General features: G+C 47.5%; 2 protein-coding genes across 2 annotated transcripts; both read left to right on the top strand.

Annotated features, from left to right (window-relative positions):
* The first annotated feature begins 7,332 nt into the window (after positions 1-7,332).
* Positions 7,333-9,479, top strand: LOC125940544 (serine/arginine repetitive matrix protein 2-like). The gene has a single exon (XM_049656838.1). The coding sequence runs from the start codon at positions 7,796-7,798 to the stop codon at positions 8,999-9,001; it is 1,206 nt and encodes a 401-aa protein (XP_049512795.1). The 5' UTR covers positions 7,333-7,795; the 3' UTR covers positions 9,002-9,479.
* Positions 9,480-11,356: 1,877 nt separating this feature from the next.
* LOC125940545 (uncharacterized) lies at positions 11,357-20,045 on the top strand. The gene is made up of 4 exons (XM_049656840.1): positions 11,357-11,663; positions 12,413-12,622; positions 16,005-16,259; positions 19,700-20,045. The coding sequence occupies exons 1-4, from the start codon at positions 11,382-11,384 to the stop codon at positions 20,021-20,023; spliced, it is 1,071 nt and encodes a 356-aa protein (XP_049512797.1). The 5' UTR covers positions 11,357-11,381; the 3' UTR covers positions 20,024-20,045.
* Positions 20,046-22,521: the final 2,476 nt, after the last annotated feature.

Below are 22,521 nucleotides of genomic sequence, written 5' to 3'. Positions count from 1 at the left end.
GGTGAATTGATGACGCAAGCAAAGTACTGCAGGTGGCAGCGCCAGGTGCGCTAATGATGTTCTGATCATTATACCCCATTATCGCTGTTTGGAACTTTATCCATTCGCGTCGAACCGTCATGAACCCTGATCAACCGTACTCCGGCGGCGGTTGCGTATGGCACGGCTGCGCGGGCTGTACCTTGAAAGCGATCTGCGATGGGAACAGTGAGCGCCGACTGCTGATAGCGTCGCGCGCTGTGTTCTCGCCGCTTATTAGTTCGCGTTGAAGAGAGACGCGCGCGCCCATATCTTGAAATCGATCTCCGAGGTGGGTAGAGTGCGGCGAGTGCTGATAGCTTCGTGAGCGCCGCTTAAGCGAGAGGCAACGCGAAGGTACATTCGCTCACTGTTGCGTGCGCTGTCTTGAAAGCGATCGTCTTACGCGACCGACGGAGGGACGGTTTTCCTCGTTGGCTAAGCATAGAAATGCTTGCGCATTGTGAAAATGCTTTCGCATTTAATAACAAAAAAGTCACAGGCCTGCGCGGTATACGCACCACAATCACAGCGTAAGCTCGAGGAGCGGCTCCATAGGAGCTCCATTTTCGGAAGCACGCGCTAGAAGGTCTTCGCGGAGAAGTCTCTTCGCGTCGTTTTCACGATAACAATCTGAACTGTCCGCCCGACGTCGACGGCGAGCTGCGGCTTGTGCTGCTCTCTGCGCAGCGGTCTGCTGAGCCCGAGGTTGCCTGGTTACAGCCGCGCACGTAGCTCTACGATTCGCTTCTTCAGCCGGGGTTCGTTCTTTGCGAGGAGGTACTATAACGCGTACCGAAGAGTACCCACAGGTACCCAGTATTTTGGTGCGTGTTCCTTTTCTACATCCGCTGTCCTCCTTGCGCTGTAAGTTTTATAATAACGCATTGCCAACTAGCCCACCTATCCCTCATGTTACAGCTGTCTAGACTACGCGGCATACGTTTCACATCCCTTGACCTGTGGTACGACACGATGCGGTTTATTTATTTATTTATTTATTTATTTATTTATTTATTTATTTATTTATTTATTTATTTAAATGCCCTTAGGGCCCACAGGGGCATTACATAGGGGGGTGACATAAAGCGGAACACAATTTTCACAAATTAAGGAGCATCGCAGGTGGTAAATACAGCACTTTGGGGTACAGCAAGTCGTGATACATATTAACAAGGTAAATATTCTTACAAAATTCACACTCAACGAAGCAAGAACAAAATAGCGAAAGCGAATAAGTGCTCTGGGAGAGAAAAATGTTACTAAAGGTGCTAGGATTGTAAATACGTTAGTAATGCTGAATGAAATAAAGACTGTGTTATCGTAACAATTCTGGAGGGTAACTCATTCCATTCTTTTATTGATAAGGTTAACGGCGAATTTTTGGACTTTTCCGTCCGGGCGAAGATAGGGTTAACTTTGTAGGCATGATCGATGCGATGTGAAGCATGAGGTGGCGGTAAAATGTGTGACCGGGCAAATTATGTGTGTGAAATAAAAAAAAATTACACCATCTTCCCGTAGGGGAACCCTGAGTAGTATGCGGAGCAGCCATGGTGTCGACTCAAGGTAGTTTTATCAGCTGTATAAACTTGGGCATGCAGCAGCACCAGCAAGGCCCAGAACTGTTGTCGACGCCGTCGGCGTTTTGCCCGCGTTCGCACCGAACGCGCGCGGCGTTGGTGACTGTTGCCGGTGCCTCTGGGGCGCCTACCGTCGCGTCTCTAACCTAAGCTGCTTCGCATTATCGCGCGCGGAGCCGCAGGTGTTGCCATTCGTTGTGCAATCCGGAGAGGAGAGGAGGAATGCCGAGAGGAGAGATGAGACAAGGAGAGGAGGGGGAGGAGAGGAGACAAGGAGAGGAGAGGTAGGGGAGGAGGATGCGCATGCGCAGTAGGGGTGTGGACGCCGCACGGCGGATGGATGGATGGAGGGAGGGAGTGACATAGCCCCGACCATATGCTGCTTCGCATCTAAAAGGCATAATCTGGGAAATTTTCCGCGCATTGCGAGTGGCGGCATGTTGAGTGATTGCTTCAAATATGAAACGCTTTGAAATCGGGAGTAGGATGACATGATGAATCGCGCTGCTTTATTCTGGACGGCTTCAAGTAGATTGGTAAGGGTGATCTGGTAGGGATGCCAAATGACTGATGCATATTCCGGAGAGGGACGCACGAGGAAAGTGTACGCTTGAAGCCTGGTGTCTGTCGGCCATATACAAGCGTCGCTTCAGAAAGCCAAGTTACTTTTGCGCTTTAGTTGTGATATATGGTTCTATATGATATATATAGTTCTATATGGTCCGTCCATGTTAAACTAGAATTTATGTAGACACCGAGGTATTTAACCGATGTAACCGAGTTTACTATGTTATTGTTTATTATGTAAGTATTTGTTTGAGACTTTGGAACGGAAGTGAAGTTCATGATGATGATTTATTGGCATCCCCTTTGAAACGGGCCTATAAGAAATGGTTACCTAGCTTGCTTGAGTTAACCAGGTCCAGCTACATGCAGCATGTAACTACTACATGCAACTGCTACATGCAACTGCTACATGCAACTGCTACATGCAACTGCTACATGCAACTGCTACATGCAACTGCCACATGTCGGGACACCTGGTGGAATACAATGCGCAACTGCAATGCAAAGTTCGCACGTCTCGAATCTACGCGGCCCGCACGTCACATTGCATGCTACGATGCTAATGATGATGATAATTTATTGGAATTCCCTTTGAAACGGGACGGTGACAAATAGTGACCTAGCCTGCTTGATTTAATCACGTATGCTATACCATGTTTTTCGTTCTAGCATTTTTGCATACGTCTCCTCAGTCTTATTTTTCTTCCTCAAACCTTCTCTATCTACCTTGTACCGCTATCCTACGCAACTGATACATGGTGTGCCACCTGGTGTAATAATATGCAACGGCAATGCAAAATGTGCACGTATCGATGCTACGTGCCGCGGAATGCCACATCGCGTGTCTCCTCGAGCGATAGGACGCGTTTATATATATATATATATATATATATATATATATATATATATATATATATATATATATATATATATACATAGGACGTGTTTCCGCGGCAAGCCAGTGAGCGCTGGCATAAGAAACGTTTATTTATTTGCGTACAAATATGAATCGGTGTGTATGTTTTGTGCAACTGTATCTTGAGCCAAGATAGTAAAATAAACAAAAAAAAAAGTTGGCGGGGCTCAGTGCTAGAGTAGCTGACCCCCGCGCAGCGGGCCCGGGTTCGATACCGGCGGGAACAGGTTTTCTTTTTCTTTTTCTCTCATTTCCCGCGATGCTGCGACAGACACCGGTGGCGGCGAACAATATCGCGAACCGAAACGGCTATTGGAATGAGCTCATAACAGCTTACGCTGTAAAATACAATAAGTTCAAGTTTCGGGGCTCGTACGGGTTTCTTGGTCACATCGACTGCAACCGCAACGACTCCTGCTTAAGTTAGGGTGAGATGGCCCATTGCGCCTGCGTCCTAACCACGAGTCTTGTTAATCGCTTGGCGCGTCGTCTGAAATGACATGACATGCGCACTTCGCCTAAACATCATTGAAGAGCCTAATATGAATTTAAAAATTATTTAAATTCTGGGGTTTTCCATGCAAGGACCGCGATATGGTTATGAAGAACGCCATAGTGGGTAGTGCGCAACTCCGGATTAATTTTGACCCCCCTGGGGTTCTGTAACGTGCGTCCAATGCACTGTACACGGGCGTATTTGCACAACCTCCGCATTTCGCGTGCTTTGCGATTCGGAGGAATGGATGGCCATCACCGTAGCACAATTCCTAGTGCAACGCACGCGTAGTGCGGAGGTTGCGGGAGGTCTCTCACCGGCGACACTTTTCGCACACTTTCATTTCCCTTTTATTTATTAGGTTCATTTCCATTTCATCCGCAGCTAATTTCCCCGATGCTTTTCTTGGCTTCATTGTGTGTGGGCTGTATATATCATTAACAAAAATTGAGCCCCTGGGCTCGATTTTTAAATAACTGTATGATTACTTCCTTACGTTTCGGCCGTGGCACGGCCGAAACGTACGCAAGTAAACATGAATTTATTTTCCTTGTGTGTGCTCTTTCTTTCGAAACTACGTGCATACCTGACGTACCCCACATTCCGCTTGAAATTATATATATATATATATTGTGTGTGAACGAGACCAAAGGAAACCGATGGGGCTCGATTTTTAGTAGTCATAGCATAATACGAAGCCAACAAACAATACCACCAGGGAATGCATAGGTGAGATTAACTGCTGTTCTTATGAAAATAACGACGATATAAATTAATGGAAATTAAAGTGTTTTAAAAAATGTCGCAGTTTCGCCCGAAGGCGAAGCATGCGATGGCAAATTAGTAGACACCTATACGAACTAAGGATGGTAGTTTTATCGGTCGTATATACTTGTAAACATTTGCTTTCTAACCAGCACGGTGTAACGCGTGCACTGGTAAACATGGTCATCTCGCTCGATTACCACAGAAACTCGCTGTCAAAACGCTGGAGTGTGGACGCGCGGCAGTAAGCACTTTTATGTAGCACGTATTGAGCAACAGAAAGCTGCATAGGAAGTTTTTTTATGTTTCTCTACAATTTTCTCATTCACACTTTCATCTAAGTATAAAATTTGAGAAGTTGAATAATTAATTAAGACTAATTATGTAATTAGATGGAATGGAAAAAGTAATGCATCGTCAAGCGATGGCAAAGAAGATTACCTTGGTTCTGTCCAGCTACGTGGCATTTTCATATTTTTAAGGTACGGCTCAAGTTAGGTGGTACACCCGGTATAACCCCTGTAGGCCGACCGACAAGGTAGTGCCAGTAAGCGAGCCTCGGCTCTGCGTAATAAAACAATGAATAACAGCATCAAGCCTGATCAAATAATGTCGGCTCATAAGTATACCTCTAAATAGCGCTGATCGTTTTTATGAAAGGGCGCTTTATATTTAACAAATTCTTTGATTTAGCCATTTGGTTTGTGCCACTGGATGTATGGCCTTTTTAGAGCGCAGATCTTAAGCGCTCGTTCCTGCGGCGAGCGTCGACGTCGGCGTTGTCCCTCGTAACCGAGCGAATAAGCGCAGCAAATGATGAAAGGGCGAACGCGGAGCGCGGATGAAAGCTGGCGAGAGCGAGGAAGGCGCGAGGAGGAAACCGGAGGAGGAGGGTGCAGCGGAAGCATGAGGAAGAAAGCGAGGAGGAGAGTATGGCGAAAGGGTGAGGGTGAAAGCGGAGCGCCGGCGGCGCCCAGGCATGTGTGGGCTTTGCACCCACAAAGCGCAGGTGTGGGCTTTGCACCCACTGCGCATGGGCTACTTCGCCTGCGCCGCCACCGCCGCTAGAGAATGTGCTCCGAGCAAGCCACGCGTTGCCGTATTCACGCTATCTTTCTGAAGAATGAGTGACCCTACCGGTCGAAAGGCGTCGTATGCGACTGCTGCTAAACGAGCTGCCCGAGCAGAGGGTCAGCGCCGCCGCGGAGAGGACCATGTCGTTCAGAATCAGATTCTTTGCCACATTATATTGCGAATTCAGAACACCTAAGCAGCTGCGCTTAAAATTCACATTAGGGGGTATCGTAATCGTCGGTGAATTTTTCGACCAATCCTCCATAATGGGCATTGGCCACTGTGACAAAAAATAGATCATCCTCATCAGCCTATTTATGTTCATCGCTAATTAGGTACGTTTTCATGGTAAGACTTTTTTTACCGCCATAAAGAAATCGCTTAAGGAAGTCAAATTTCACATTGGATTTCCTTTGTCTGTTGGCATTACGTCAAGCAATATAACCTTAAAAACCCCGTAAAAGTGCAATTCATGTTCATACTCTTCGTTTTCCTTTCCTTCACTGTGGATATGTCCCTTGCTTACGGAGGAGAAGAAGATGATTCCAGTGGCCCGCTTCGGTGCATACTGGCGATGCAGGAATGTTTATCTGCATCCCCAGATGGGACTCTAAATTAGACGACTGGTGACCAGTCTGCTTCGTCACACAGCGACCCGGAGCAGTCCCATGTGCGAAGAGAGAAGACTGTGTCACAGACCCGTCGAAGTTCCACAGAAACGTCGACAGACCCGCAAGTACTAACGTGTAGCTTCCTTCAGGGCTGCCAACATGGCTGGAGTGTGCTTCGCTTGTGACCCTTCGGCGCAGAAAAGCGCCCAGAAAAGCAAGGCAAGTCGCAAAACTACGTCGAAGGCCCCTTCTAGCCATGAAGAGCACGCTGAGGAAGTACCTTCGAGCCAAGGTGAGACTAGTAGAAGACGTAAGAAGGTGCGAGAGATGTCACCGAGCACATCAGCAAGCGGTAGCACTCAGCAGCAATCGCAAAACGAAGAAGGGCCGGCGACAAAGTCAGTCTTCAAGCAGAGTGGCAAGGGGCAAGCTTACCACAAAGAAAATGCGGCGTGGACGAAGCAGGTCTTCTGGCAGCAGCGGAAGCACGACAAGGCGCAAGACCAGAGCAAGGCAAGCTTCTGTGGACAAGTTAGCAAGACGCAGCAAAAACACAGGCAAGGCAAGCAGTCAGCGTGATCGAAGGCGCAGGTCATCCAGCAAGGGCAGTGGACGAAAGCTTAAAGCTAGAAAGGCTGAACGTTCAAGAATCAAGTCATCAACTACGGTTAGAGTGGGCAGGGCAACGTCTAGGAGAGCTCGCGGATCAAGGAGCCTATCGTCTGGCAGCAGCCGAAGCAAGAAAAATCGTAAACCCAAAAGCAACGGGAAATCGAAACGTACGTCCTCGAGGCGCATAAAAGACGCCAGCCCCTTGAAGACGCATCGTGGGTCAAGAGCAAGGTCACTGAGCAGAGGCCGCAGACAAAAGAGCAGGATTAGAAAAGCTTACCATGCTGGTAGTTCATTGAGCGTGAGCTCAATAGGCAAGAATACGAGTATGGCGAAGCCGGCTCTGAGAACGAGGAGGAAGTCGTCCGGCACCAGCAGAAACGCGAGAAGGCGCAAGACTACGCGAAGGCACACGTCTGGGAAAGCGTCTTCGAGCAGCAGCAGAGTAACAAGCACGGTTGCGAGGCAGAGCGTATCAACAACTATGTCCTCGAGCACAAACAGCGACAAGACTAGGGTTATTAAGGCTGAAAGAAAGCGCGAGACAAGAACCAGGTCATTAAACTTGACCAGAGGGCATCGAAGCGCAATCAAGAACGCTGGGCGATCAAGAAGCAGGTTGTCTAGCGGCATTAGAAGTGGGAAAAAGCGCAAGGCACGAACGAGACATGCATCAGAAGACTTATCGAGAAGCAGCGGTAGACACGCAAGCAGGGCAAGGACTCGCACTGTATCAACGCAAACATCATCGAGCGATGGCCACAGCGCCAAGCGTAGCGCTATAGGATTTAGTCCATCGAAAAGCAGATCGTCAGGTATTGCAAGCGGTAAGAAACGCTCAGCTAAAAAAATTCAGCGATCAGCCTCGTCGTCAAAAAGCAGTCGTATTCGGACGCCGCAGGACACAAAAAAGCAACGCGTGGCGGTAAGGAAATCTTTGCGCGATCGTTGTTCTCAGAAAACGCGTGGCGTCAAGAGAACCAGGCAAAGAAGCACATCCTCAAGCAAGACAAGTGGACGTGAACGCAGTACCAAAAAAGCTCGCCGGTCGGAAAGCACGTCGTCGACACACAAGAACAGTCGGATAAAGCTCAAGGCTAAAAAACGGCGCTCGTCAGCCAGCAGATCTCCGAAAAGAAGTGTGAGCGCACGCATGGTCGAGAGAAGCCGAAGTACGAGCTCGTCTTCAGTCAGGTCGTCTCGACAGAACAGCGCAGCTCAGAGGGTTCGGCGATCAAGGAGTACTTCGTCGAGAAGTGAAAGCAGCCGTTCGAACGTCCAGACAAAAAAGCGACGCAAATCTACTAGCAGGTCTCTGAGTAGCAGTGTTAGAAAAAAGCCGGGCGTTAAGAGAAACCGAAAATCGAGGAGCGTGTCATCAAGCATAGCCAGCGGACACAATCGCACTGCTAAAAGGGCTCGGTGGTCAAGGAGTTCCTCGGCCAATGAAAGGAAGAGTCGGCCAAAGCTGAAGGCCAAGAAGCAACGCACGGTAAGAAGTCGATCTTTAAGCAGCAGTGTTAAAGGCAAAAAGCGAAGGGCAGCAAGAACGCTTTCGACAAGGTCCGCTGAACACAAAGCCAGAGTCAACAAGGCACGTCGACCATGGAGTTTGTCGTCAAGTAGCTGGAGCGGCAAGACGAAGTACGAAGGGTCCGTAAATATTTCAAGCGCGAATGGAGTGTGTTTAGCTTGCGTGGCATCGGAGACTTCCGTCAAGGAGAGTAGCATTGAGTCGCGTGCGTCGACAAAGCCGTCACGTGTCAAAGAGGCCAGGGGTGGGAAGAGGAGCGTCACCAAGAACCGATCAAGGTCGTCAAGCAGGGTCACCGGCCACAAACAAAGTTCCAAGAAGGTCCACCGTTCAACGAGTAGTACTACTTTGTCAAGCAGCACAGGAGGAACAGCGTCGAGGGCTAAAAAGCAACACCGGTCAAGTAGAGCGACGTCAAAGGGAACCAAGGGCATAAAACGCAGGTCCGGCAGTCAGCACAGATCAAGGAGCAGCACGCCTAGCATCAGCAGTGACCTTCAAGCAAATAAAAGGAGCAAGAGTCGACGGTCTAGAGACTCCTCGAGCTCGAGCGCGAAAAAGCTAAAGACGAAAAAGAATACCCGGCCAAGAAACCGCTCTCCATTAACGGACCGGAAGCCGAAAGCGAACTCTGCGCACGGTGGAAAGGCAAAGGCAACGAAAGAAAGACCTGCTAATCGGAAAGTGCTCGAAGAAACAGTTGAAGAGACCACTACTGTCACTGTAACTGAACGTGAAGTCGTAACAGCTAATCCGGAAAACAAGTCAAGTCATGAACCTTCTACTAGGACGACATCCGAGACGACTGAACACCAAGAAGAGTGAGACAGCTGACCAAAAAGCTAAGCTTACGATAAAAACAGCAACACCATTACGTGACAACACAGGCGAACGATTTCATATGCAAAGTACACCGTTGCATGTGAACTAAGAACAAAACGTGTACAGGCAGACGCTGAAAGCTGAGAACCATGCCGAAAGTAACCTTGTTGAAAGCAAGCCCTGTTGTGACGTCAAAGAGCCGAGGCCTTTGGCAGGTGTTTTCTCGGGACTAGTTGACAACGAGTATAGGCTAGACGACATAATCTATTTCTGCAAGTCGAACTCTGCGGATAACTGGAGCTTTCTTTGATTGGTTAGGATAGTAAACTCAGCGAGTAATCGGTGTCAGAAGATGACCGACCGTTCGGTTAGTGTTTTCGCCAATTTTATGTTATGGAAAGGAAATTCAAAGCTCTACATGGCTCCTAAAATTGGTATGCGCGCCACTGGAAACATATAGTATCACGTTGTCATTAAAATATTTTTGCTTGTTGAGTAGTTCTATGTCAACGTTTAGAATACAATCGCGAAAACCTCTGCGTCCTTCCTCGATTGCATGTGGCTGGAAGTCTGGGGAGCTTCACTGTGTACGGTGAAGTAGACTCTCCGGGCTGCTGAGTGCAAGTTAGTACTTTTTATTTAATTTTAAAAGAATTTCCTCTTTCTGTCGTTTCCTTCGCAAATAAATTGCGTTTCTTTAGCATGTATAGCCTGACGTCGTCAATAGCAGTGCCGTTGCTCTATAGCTACGGTTTTATTGGTGTAACTGCTGGCATTGTCGCAGACGCAAAGGTCGCCGTGAGATGGTCTTTCTGAGGTATGTGACATCGGTTTAAGTCAACCTGTAATACAATCTGCGGCGCAACTAAGTAATTTGCGGTGATAAGCGAAGGAGAACGCGGTGATCAGAAGGCGTGAAATATGCCACATCATGCACACGACGAAGCGTTCGTGTAGCGGCAGATTAGCGTGCCTATTAGAACATTTTACGCAATCTACATCGTAGGTAGAAACGATTCTCAATATTTACATGTATATCAAACTACGGCACGCATTGCAGTGACAGCCGCGCTCTATCGCAGTGTTCGATTCGTTGTGGTTTCTGTAGTCTGTCGGGAAGTTCTCAATGCCACCGCTCTTGAGCACTTGAAGGGATGTCTTTTGAATTTTTTCAACTTTTCCTTTTTTCTTTATTATTATTTGTTTTTGTTTTTTACTCGCCGCGGTAGCAAAGTGACTGTGGCATTCCGCTTTCGAGCTCGAAATCGAGGTTTTTATTCCAGCGGCGGCGGCCGCGTATTTATGGGGGTGAATTGCAAAAACTCCCGTGTACTTAGATTTAGGAGCAAATCCCAGGTGGTCAAAATCAATCACGAGTGCTTCACTGCAGCATACGTCATAATTATATGGGGGGTTTTCCACGGGAAACCCAAGAATTTAATTTAAATTTATCAAAACATAATTTATCAGAAGATTCAAGTGTTTTCACTATTTCACGCATCCCAGCACTGGCAAATCGGCGCTTCTTTTGATGCCACTTGTTCGCACTCCGCAGCAATTTTTTTTTTTACTTCTGTTTCATTCATTCCTCGGAAGTCAAGACGAGGCTGGGACTAAATTCCAAGGTATGATAGTTGCGTCGAATCTACTTGAGTCTCCTTGAGTCTAATTCGCACAGCACAGTTGACACGCAAGAAGTATTCATAACAGTGATTGTCACTTTGTGAGAGCTTACCCAGAAACAAGTGGTGTCTCTGAAACTGCAATATGGTAAAGAAAAAAAAGGCTTTTTGGCGCAGATGTATCACCGTAAATGAACAGGTAACAACACGATACCAAGGTTGTGGAAACAAACTTCGTATCGTGAATATTTATGGCTGAATATCGACTGCAACCCTTTCTTTTATTTATTATAATCTACATTTTTATGATCTGAAATTGATCGCAACCATAATAGCGGCATGCGGCCACGCCACGAATGCAATTTGAATGCTGGAACAATAGCTAACATGAAATTCCGTCGCTGCGACTAGAATTGTTATGTCAACGTCAACTCCACGCCTTTTAAATATAGGCATGAAGTTGCTGGTCATGCCACTAGCGTCAGTGGCGCCACGTTGTGTAAAAATGGTTATTCCCCGATCTGAAAGCGGCGTTGCGAGCTTTAGGCTGATGATAATATTTCGCTATTATGGCGCGTACGCATGACGGGGGATAGGCCTTACTTTCCTCCAAAAATAAATGATTACAGTTTTTTTCACCACCCTATTCGTGGCCGATCCCCTAGAGTGGGTTGCGCCAGTTCAGTAGGGAACAAGAACCGTGAATCGGGCGGCAGTCGCGGGGTTCTAGTAAAGGACAAGGAAGAAGAAAAGGGGCCGTTATGGGCCAAGTGCAGACCGCCGAGGAAGCCGCCATCGGCGTTGACGACGTCCAAGTTGCCGGCAGGCCTGGGCCAGAAGATACCGCTTGTGCAGTTCTCGCTGAGGAGCCTGAAAACCGGGAGGCGTTGTCATCCGGGCCTCCCGCCGTCATTGCTCCCGATCAGCGGGAGGTGCAGTCCTGGCCTATGATACAGACGCTTCCAAAAAACATCAACCCTTTGCCCGTGGACCAAGGCGACATTGGCGTGAAGGAAGTCCTCAGTGGTCTCCTGGCCAACCATGTAGGTCATCACTCTTCAGTGATATCCATGTGTATTTCATGTTCCCTCCACTCGGTGAGGAGAATATGGTTCGACTCAAATATCGTATTTGCAGTTGAAAGCAGCGCAAAGAAGCGTAAATGCAGGAAAATAAAGACATGGAGAGCGCCAACTGCCACTGATTTATTCAGCGGCATTTGGACCACTAATTATATAGAGTACATTAAAGGAACACCGTGTGTGCTTATGAGGGATGTTAAACTATATCCGCGCGTCAAGAAAAGCCATCTCGCTACTATACAGATTGTTAGGCGGATCGCTGACTGAAGCGCTTCCGCTTTTGATATTAATAACGCATGTAATACTATTCTTGCCTATTTATTTCAATATTGTCCAAGGGGGGGGGGGGGGGGGGGCTGGAGTACGCATGACGCAAAGTCTTATTCGCTTCGCGGTCCGATGTAGCCCCATCACAGACGACCGAGCAAACTGGAGGGAGTACATGCCGAAGTGTCAGTGAGTACATGCCAAAGTGTCTCGGTGCATTACGTGCCACACGTGACCACCTTTTGTGTGATGACGTCATGTTATATAAACCTCTTCACAAATGAAGCCAAATTTTGTTCGTATAAGAGCTATTGCTGACAAAAACTTATGGTGTTCGGAAGCTTGCCAGTATTGTTTTTTGTTGTTGTTATGGCTGTTGAATGGGCTTGAGTGCTTTGCATAAGATTTCAGCAATTGCGATACAAATGTCGTTTATCACTCAGCTTGAGAATGCCGTAATGACGTCGCCAACGGCTGACACGTGTGACGAACGCCGACATCGCAGCCGCCGCAAGAAAAAGCGACGTCACAAGGCACGTCACCGGCTTCGTGGCGCGAAATCGCCGGCGACGTCAGCGACGCCCAATTTGGCACCCGCCGGGGGCGCTGAAGTCGCGGGACCGGGATCGGAAGCCTCGCCGCCCGGACTTCAGGTAAGAGTTCCTATTTTTATTGTGATAGCAATTATATGGACACTCTAGGCGAGTTTCTGCCGCAGTCGTCGCCGTGAGGTTCCGTGTATAGTCGAAGGCCGATAACACCGTCGCCGCGCGCCCTATGCTGTATGTGCGAGGGAAAGCGTGCGAGGGGAGCCGACGTTCGCGGCTCAATCTCACCCGCAGTAACGGGAGGAAAGCGGGCAGGAAGTGCGCCGTCTTTCCCCGAGCGCGATGCACCCAACGTTGTGAGGCACCGGAAAGAAGGGGGCGGGGGGCGTGCCACTCCTGCTGCAACTGCGTATGTGGCGGTCGCGCGCGGTCGCGCGGCCGTATCTTGCGAGCGATCTGCGTCGGGGGCACGGTCTGGGTGCGTCGGCGGCTCGTAGCTTTGTGCGTGCTTTGTGTTCTCGGCGCTCAGTTTGCGCTGAAGCGACAGACAACAGCTCGAAGTTCACTTCGCTCGCTGCTGCAGCCTCGTTTCCTTGCGCTTTTGACAGCGAGTGTCCGCGGCCATCGAGTGTGGTGTGTTCATGTTTGATGTGCGCGCTGACACTATGCTTGTTAATTTAGTTAGCAAGCGAATGTTTACAAGTCGATGCGGTCGATAAAAGTACTATCCTTACTTCGTATGGCTCTCTGGTAATTTATTATCGCAATCGATGCGTCGCCTTTCGGGTGAGGCTGCTACTTTTTCTAATAGAGCGATTTCACGACGAATTTCACTATGCCAAGACTGCCGTAAGGCACACCGGTAATATGTAGTATAGTACATATCGGGCTGGTGGGCAACTATGTTAGAAAGCATGATTTACTTGTAGCATGGCAAACCCGCTTAGCCCTCGTGATCGAAAGGAAGAGAGTGAGCAATAATATCCCAATAGTAGAAGCGTGTTAAATGGAATTGGTTAGTAAATTTCAGAACTTGAAGGTACCAGCGCTAAAAAACCAATTTTATTGAATGTCGATGGAAATGTTACTCAGAGTACAAGCAGTATCACGGAAAAAATAACGAACAGGAATATGACACATCACCGCTGACATTGCGGTGTCACAAGCTGGATAAATGCACTCTTGCAATTTTTAACCATGCAGAACGCGCGAGCATTGACTGCACGGCATGACGGCCACGACATGCGGCTAGATCGGTGACAGTTTGCGGAAGCACACAAAGCACCTTTCTGGGATATAGCATGATCTGCTACGCTGTTCGCATCAGGAATACACACGCCCTTCCAGGGTTATCCGCGCAGTCCTGTTTCCGATAAGCCGGTACGAAAATAGGCGTGATAAAGATCGCCGGGTCATCTCCGATGCGCTTTCCATTTCCTTTTTTTTTTCTTTTTTAGTGAAATTTGCACATGCTTCAGAGAGCAGAGATGATAACAAAAAGAAAATGAAGGATCAGCCCATACGTCACACATTTACACACAAACATGCGAATGCAGGATAACGTCACCTAAAGGGCAAGAACGAGTTTCCTTTATGTATAGCATCGACTACAGGTGAAAGTGCAGAAACTATATGTTCGAATAATCAGAAAGGTAAATGTTGTGTCACTTAACCGAATTGAAGGCTGGCTTGTGCACCTATTTAAAATTAATGAGCATGTGCACCCCTCACACATTTCTTGTCGACTGCCCTGAAAAGCACTGAGGCCCTCGGATAATTTTATCGACAAACCTACTCTGAGCGCACAGTACTCTGCCTAAAGCTTACTGCGGCTGTTCATAGGGCCTGAGGTTTTCTTTCTTTCTTTTTGTAACGCGATAGTGGTATGGACCCCGTGTCGCAGAAAATCCGGCGTCGGCGTAGATGTCGGCGTCCGTGGTGAAGAAAATCACCCCCGACCACCCCGACCCCACCCGCGCAGGTCTTCCACGTGGCGCAAGGTGTTAGTGAAAAAAAATTGAATTTCTCATAGTTAAATCCGTCAGAAAAATGATGAAGTACGACTTAACCACAACCTACAGACATGATGGCGCCGGAATATAATTTGAATGTACGAGAAAACATAATTCTGTTACGAGGAAACTTAAACACAAACCCCGTTTCCAGCGTTTCTACCATAGCAACAGCCGCGCGCTCGGATAACTTAGTTGCGAAATTCATATCCTGATGGCGCTCGCATCCTCGGCAGGTCAAATTGGGACTTCGCCTGCCTAATGCGTTTCGGACACGCGCGCGCATCGGGGCAATAGCAAACAATTATTAAAATAATAAAAAAGGTGCTAAGGCCTTCAGATTTTAGTATAAGACGACTTATATTGTCCCTGAAAAAACGTCTTCCCAGCAATGCATTTCTGTTTAAAAGTGAAGCCGACTTTACGGAGATCGGTGTGAGCTTGGTCTTTGTAAGCTGGCTTTCCCACGTTATGTGTTGCAGTGAAGCCTACTGAAAGAAAAATGCGATGCGAACGGGGCCCGATAACGTTATCGCGTTCCACTCTTAAAGGCGAAGCTTAAGCGTCCTCCATTGTTTTCTTTTTTCTTTCCCACGTACGCTTCGGTGCTCTCGCGGCTCGGCACGCACCACTTCCCTGCAATGAGGTTTCAGCTGATGTACTTTTTTTCGAGGGAACCCTACCACAAGCCATGGGCAAGGCGGACGACGATAGTTCCAAGGTCAAAGATTAAGCGGCTTCTCGAAGCAAGATGGCATTCACCTTTCACTTTTGTTCATGAGAGACCAGCTATTTTAGGGATAGCGGATTGGCATAAACGCCTAAAGGCTACCCCGTACACGCGTGGAACTTCTTGAGCAGTAACATTGAGCCATTTCCTGATTGACTGCTTGAACAATTGTTCTTTTTGCGGCACATTCAAAATTCTCTGTGGTATACCCAGTATTTTCACACTCGGCAAATTTTACGTGCTTAATGCACTTTATTTGTGTTCGAAGTTTCTTGTTATTACGCCCGGAAGTACGTCACTGACCAATGTTGTAATCTCCTGGCAAGCATGGCGAGTAACTTCCATTAGCACTAATTTGACAATTTGCCTCGACGTCCTCAGCGCACCTCTGACATTCTAAAGATTGCCAACCATCTAAAATTTTACCGCCTATCATCACAATACGCTGGATGCTTGTGAGACGACAAACTATCAGCAATCTAGAGGACAGTTCACTCAATAGAACATCGGCGATTTTCACGCAAGGGACCTAATTATCCTATACGCTTTATACCTACACATTACCTTGTGCACATACGCAATCTTATTCTCTCTAAATTTTGTTGCCCCAACTTCAACGGTTCTCTCAGTAACGTTTCTTTAACGTTTGGAGCGGGCGCTTTCCTCCGCGCTTATAGTATTCGCCATGACAGCTTCGCTGCAAGATACGGTCGGTTATGCTTCGTCGTTGTAAATCACTACGCAGGCGGACGAAGCAAAAGAGGTGTCCGCGGAGGGCAACGCCAAAGCTTCCCGGCGCTCGAGACGTCGAAAGCAGCGATCCGTGCCGCAGAAGCGGGGGCGGCATCGGCAGCCCCGCAGCGGCGAATCGCCGAAGAAGCTGGTAGCCGCGGCCGAGCCTGGTGCCACGTCACACTCGCCGCCGCGCGACGTGCCGCCGCCGCCCCGTCCCACACTCTCGGTCGTTTTCGCGAGGCACGGCTGGAGCCCCGATCGCGATGTACGCAAATGGAGCGAGCTAATAACTGTGGCATAAGAGTACTTCTGGCTGAACCAGTTAGATGAAACATGTCTGCTAGAAGAGGGACTCAAATTAACCCATACACAGACAGGCGATCGTCCTGTATGTGTTAACTTGTGCCTCTCTTCTGATAAACCGCTACATAGCAAAGCGAAAAGTTGGTTCAGTTCCTGTTGACTGCCTTGTTAGCAAAACAGCGCCGTAATCTCAAAGTAACGTGAAGGATTATGCCAGTTGGTTTTGAATCATGAGGTTGTAGCAGCGCGAGCTAAGACATATGCACAAATAAAGAGACACACGGGACAAGCGCTAACTTCCGAATGTTGGCTTTTGTTTATTGGCCGGATGTATGTATGCACAGGAAAAGAAATTTCGGAAAAGAAAAAAAAATCACGATACCATATATAGGTGCGCTTGCCGGTGCTTTCTAAAAAGAATAGTTTCGTTAACAATGCCACAGGAGCTATGGCGTTACGCTGCTGAACACTAGGTTCGACTCCCAGTCACGACGGCTGCATGCCGACGGGGTTGTGTAACGTGCTTGAAGTGCACGCTAAAGAACGCCACGTGGTCAAAAAATAACCTCCAGCCCTCCGCTACAGCGACTCTGACAACGTTCTGTGTGGTTTCGGGTCGTCACAGCAACAATTTAGTTTCCGTGGTACGACCTCGGAATTCGAGCCGGAATTTGACAGACATGAAACCTCGTATTTTTGACACCGTGTCTCGTGCATGCTTCGTCGTTTTTTTTTTTTCATCTTTGTTTTTGCGTAGTTCATAGAGAAAGCCAGGAACCAGGCAGAAGTCGCAACAACAGTTGAAAGTTTGCGCTCGTCCGTGTCTATTACTGTGTCCGTGTTTACTTTGCGCATAACCATTTCCTTTGCAACCCGAGATCTCATTGCTGAAAGTGTAGGGGAAGTCACGTGTCATTTTAGGCTTGCACAGTATACAGGGTATCCCAGCTATCATGCAGCACGATTAAAGAAAAAAAAAAAGGGGGGGGGGGGGGGGCACGGCGTTACGCGAAGCACACCTAGTGCGTATTGCTTACAGTACAGTGGAGTAGCCGCCAGTAATTTTTTCGTTGCTGAGATTTAATTAATTGTAAATAATTATCGAACTCGAGAAGCACTGTCATAATTATCAAAGTGTCAAGAGAAAGTTGTAGAGCAACAAGAAAAACTCCCGATACAGCTTTCCGTTGCTCAATACGTGCTACATAAAAGGGTTTTTCCGAGAATGAAAGAAGCCCGCGAATACACGCAATGTGCCTCGAGCGGCCAGTCGTGCGGCAATTCTGCGTGTATTCGCGGGCTTTCACACTCGGAAGAACACATTTATGTAGCATGTATTGAGCAACAGAAAGCTGTATCGGGAGTTTTTCATGTTGCTCTGCAACTTTCTCATTGACACTTTGATAATTAGGGCAGTACTTCTCGAGTTAGATAATTAATTACAATTAATTAATTAAATGTCAGTAACGAAAAAATTACTGGCGGCTACTCCACTGTACTGTAAACAATACGCACTAGGTGTGCTGCTTTTCTTTTTAATCGTGCTGCGTGATAGTAGGGACACCCTGTATACATAAATGTTTTCGCCGTTTCGAAACACAGGCACTGGAAGACTTCCGTCCTTCTGAAATAGCGCGCTAAGTTATGGCGGACAGTGAAGGCAATGGGAAACACATTACAATATACATGTAGGCCTGCATGTATTTAAAACCTTTTGTTGCAGCTAATCGCAATTTCATAAATTCATTTTGCCGTAATATTGTTATGAGCCACTTATCCTGCGTATGGAGAATATGTGGGAAGTGTATAGCTGACAAGAGCAGTACGAAGTGATGTCTTTCGTCCGCCATCTTTGTTATTGTGGCCTGCTTGTAGCCTTCTTGTAAATCGCGTAAATAACCTCCCTCGTCTGCAGACCTCCCCGTAACAATATGAACAGGAAATTGTGCGTACGCGTTTCTTTATTTGAAAAGGCACTAAGAGGCATCCAGAAAGTTGCACTCGCTACAACACGCGCTTCTTTCTCGTTAAAAGTTCACTACGTGGTTGACTATGAAGACACGAAAGCGAAATTTTCTCTAGGCCGTAGGCTGGCTACTGAGACTAAGCATGGAAAACCGTCTATATAAATTATGGCCACCGAAATGAATGCAGCCACAAAGACAGTTATGCGAAATTCACTGTTATAATTAAGATAAAGCACCGGATGCACAAATATGCGCCATGCCCGTTCGCGTATTCCTAAAAGAAAATTTACCTTACGAATATATTTCGTGGTTCCTTGAAAGAAGCACTAATAAAGACAATGTTCTCCGTTAAAAGCGTCTCACAACCTGAAATTAGAACGTAGCTTAACATTGGGTGTCCGTAGCTTCTAAGGAATATGCTTGCATAGAAAGCACCTGAAAATCATAAGTTTGGAAACCAATAACCGTGACCTTCCACCACCTTATCGAAGCCGCTGACTTCATTGAATAAATGTAATTAAAATAGATTCGTAAGAAGCGATCAGCTATAATTACCTTTAAATTCGCGACAATCAGTTCGCTTGCGCACTATTAAATACCGTATCAAATTCCTTCATTTTGTCGAATTGTGCCATGGTGGTGCTCTTCACAAACCATAGAGGACACATAGCTGCCTTCTGAGCCAAATAGAGATGACACGATAGCTAATTAGACAATATGGCTGAGTTTGACGGTGCCCATTCAAGCGTTTTCTACTGAAATTACGAGACGGAACTTTGGCGTTGGGATCATTCGGCTACCATGGGAACAGTGGGTACTACATGGATTTGTCCAACCTTCTTGCCTGTGGGATCAAACATTCCTGTGCCGTTATTTCTAAGGCTTTATTGTACTAAATTTTATTTAAAAATATTGATTTTTCGAAACGGTGAGGGCCAGAAATTTCTGCGCGCACGCATAAACATTGCGAATTAGTGTTGCATTTATAGCATAATACGTATATTGCTGGAAATGTATCCGTTTGCAAAATGACAAAGGCCTTCAAGGTCACGGCGAAGACGTATAGGCAAATCCATGTACTATCCAGCATTCCCACGATGGCCAAACAGCAAAGATACGTAGAAAAGATACGTCTGTTGCTGGGCCTGCTGTTACATACTTGTAGAAACGTTGGAAACGAGCCTTTAAGACGCAAACACCAGGAGAGAAGTAGACGGACACACGCTGGGTCCCAGCGTGTGTCCGTCTGCTTCTCTCCTGGTGTCTGCGTCTTAAAGGCTGGGTTCCATCGTTTCTACAAGCAAAGATACCTCCAAAGATACCTAGACGGTAGCGTCGCAGTTCGCTCAATTTTTGTTGGCAGCTCTACGATGTTCAGAAGAACAGCAGACCCGTACATACGTTTATGTCCCGAAACTCGTCTTCGCCGTTACAGTCCAGCGTGGTCGATACGGCGTGTTCGCGCCTGTGGGCCATGATATGCGCGCTGAGCCTGATGGGCTGCGTCGCTGGCGTCATGGCGGTGCTGGCCTTCAGCACCGTCAAGGTGATCGGACAGCGGGGCCGCGTTATCCGTGACTTCGACAACTGGACGCTCGAGCAGCTGGCAGTGGCCCGGGCTGCCGCGGCGGCCACGACGAGCGTCCCCGTCTCGGCGACTGTGTTGGCCGTGCCAGAGCTCGTCGGGAACAGCACAGGGGGCGGCGGCACGAACGACACGGCTGAAAACGTCCAGCTGTCGAGCAGCAAGAGACGTTGACGCTTTTGTCACTCAGTACCGATTTGCGAGAAAAAAATTATGTTATGGCAATTTTGCGTTTCCTTACTACATTGGCACGGTTTTGAGTCAGGGTTGTTGGCACGTTATAATGAAGTCCTTTATTGTATAGCGGAAGCAGTACATGCTGTGTTCGTGTCTCGTGTTCTTCCTCTGCGTCCATGTGCTAGTTGCGCTATACATCAAAAGCTTTACTGTGCCTATATGTATTTATTTTGATAGCCTAAAGGGACGAAGGGCACATTACACAGGGAGGGGGAGTTGGATTGATAGGGAATAAGAAAAATTGTCGCCATGCAAGCAAATACGGCAATTCGATAAACACGAGACGAGAGTGCAACGTCAAGTATAGCATGGAGAACAAAACTAAAAACGAAAGGTACAGTACTAACACGGACAGTTCAATACAAAGTTTTATGTACGCCATAGTGGAGGGCTCCGGATTCATTTGGACCACCTGGGCTTCTTTACCGTGCACTACAACGCAAGCGCACGGGTGATTTTGCATTTTGCCTCCATCGAAATGCGGCCGCCGCGGCCGGGATTCGATCACGCGACCTCGTACTCAGCAGCGCAACGCCTTAGCTAGCTGAGCCACCGCGGCGGGGCGGGTGGATCAGGCGGGTGTGATCAGATTTCGCACGCGGGTATAGCATTGCGCATTTTATTCTTACATCGTGTTTGGCTGAAGTGTACGTGCCTGTCTTCGTCCAAAATAAATTACAACTACACGACATCTGTCCCGATGGGGAATCAGAAAAGTGTCTTAGTGAAAGAAACGATAACACGACCTTCACTGTTAGGACGAATAACGCACCTTTATTTCCAGTGCAAAAGATGTTTGAGAAACCAGGGAGACTGACAAGACGCCAGCCTGGTAGTTGAGATCAGACAGACTGAAAGGTCGTTCGACTAACAACAGAAGTTGGCAAACCTCACTTGCTAGTCCAAGTTCTCCAGTGTGAATTCTTCCATAAGATTTTTTTAAATTTTGCCTCTGGACATTGCAGTGCGTAATTACGGCCGCCTTTCAGCGTTAAACTGCTAGAGTGAGATTGTGGCTTCCAAGATCACACTTATCCGCGATCTCGGAAGCCAAATTTGAAACACTGTGCGCGCCGCGTCTCTCTTTATTAGGGCCGAACGATGGGGATGTTTTGTTGCTTAGAAATTAAGTTCATTTCGTGTCTACCAACTACACGTAAGCGTACGAGTCAGTCTAGTTGAAACAAACAACTACTGCACCGGCCCGACATTAAATGCATGTAGCGTTAAGCGATACGCTGCGCGAAACGCACGAACAAACCTGTAGCTTATCCAGACAAACCGGTTACACCAACCTTTCTTATTTATGACATTCAGTTGATGGCGTATCATTCAGAGCACTTTATTGCGCTTGTCGACTACGATGCCTCAGCGGTCATTACATTTTCTTGCTCGGTTTATTATCGCGATATTGATTCTTGTGACATTGTGGGGACAGAGAAAAAAAATAAAATAATTCGATGAAGAACTTTAAATTAAACTCATGCTAGCATATTTACCTCCTTGGGTCTCGGTATTGTTTTGTTCCGACTTTCTTGGGTGCTATTTAGAGGAGGCTCTACCTTGTTGAAGCCGCCATGATGGCGTAGTAGCTTTGGCATTGCGCTGCTAATCCCGACGGTGCCGGAGCAAATCCCGCTCGCAGCGGCCGCATTTCGATGAGGGGAAAATGCAAAAACGCCCGTGTAGCGTACTTTCGGTGCACCTTAAAGAACCCCAGGTGGTCACAATTAATCCGAAGTCCACTACTACGGCGTGCTTCATCATCGTATCGTGGTTTCGGCACGTAAAGCCCCAGAATTATTTTAACCCTATTTAATTACGTGTCATTACATGTCAAACTGAGAAAGGCTCCCATCTCGCCATTGGTGAACTCAATTGAATAAAAATTTTTTGCATTGTTATGATTCTTTACAGCAAAATTTGTATTTTGGGCTCGGAAGCTTTTATGTAAGCGACATTTATAATTGTCTAAATATTCTGATATCTACAATAACTCCTAATTAATATGGAAATATATTTTGATGCGAAAGCGCCAAGTGGCCCATTGAGCAAAAAACACTGCATATCCACGAAGTGAATGATGATGAGTGGGCGAAGCACCGGGGGATCATTCGGGTAACCGTGAATCCCCCGTACATTGCCCACTCGAACATGCAAATGAGTGACAACACATGTGTACAGTATATAAAATGTTGTTTTATTGGTCGTATATGGTATTGAGGTGCGGACTTCGTTCTCCCTTCATTAAGACTGCCTTGTGATCAGTGCAGCAGCACGGCGACGCCGGCAAGCGGACCCAGGGGCGGCGAGAGCGTGGGAAGCGGCGCAAAACGCCGGAAGAGTTCTCTACCTGAGGTTGGTGGCGCCGATGCTCGGTTCAAGCGCGAGCTTCGCGAGCCCTCAGCTCCGGGTTCGCTTGACGGCGTTGCCGT

The sequence above is a fragment of the Dermacentor silvarum genome, chromosome 10, assembly GCF_013339745.2.
Source record: "Dermacentor silvarum isolate Dsil-2018 chromosome 10, BIME_Dsil_1.4, whole genome shotgun sequence".
Lineage (NCBI taxonomy): Eukaryota > Metazoa > Arthropoda > Arachnida > Ixodida > Ixodidae > Dermacentor > Dermacentor silvarum.
The sequence above is the reverse complement of the archived record's forward strand: the minus strand, read 5'-3'. Positions and strand labels throughout refer to the sequence as shown.

Bases quoted from the DNA above. Each gene is read 5' to 3' on its own strand.
- LOC125940544 (XM_049656838.1), top strand. From the start codon at position 7,796: ATGGTCGAGAGAAGCCGAAGTACGAGCTCGTCTTCAGTCAGGTCGTCT.
- LOC125940545 (XM_049656840.1), top strand. From the start codon at position 11,382: ATGGGCCAAGTGCAGACCGCCGAGGAAGCCGCCATCGGCGTTGACGAC. The intron at 11,664-12,412 runs GTAGGTCATCAC...TTTATCACTCAG, and splicing joins GTGGTCTCCTGGCCAACCAT to CTTGAGAATGCCGTAATGAC. The intron at 12,623-16,004 runs GTAAGAGTTCCT...ATCACTACGCAG, and splicing joins CCTCGCCGCCCGGACTTCAG to GCGGACGAAGCAAAAGAGGT.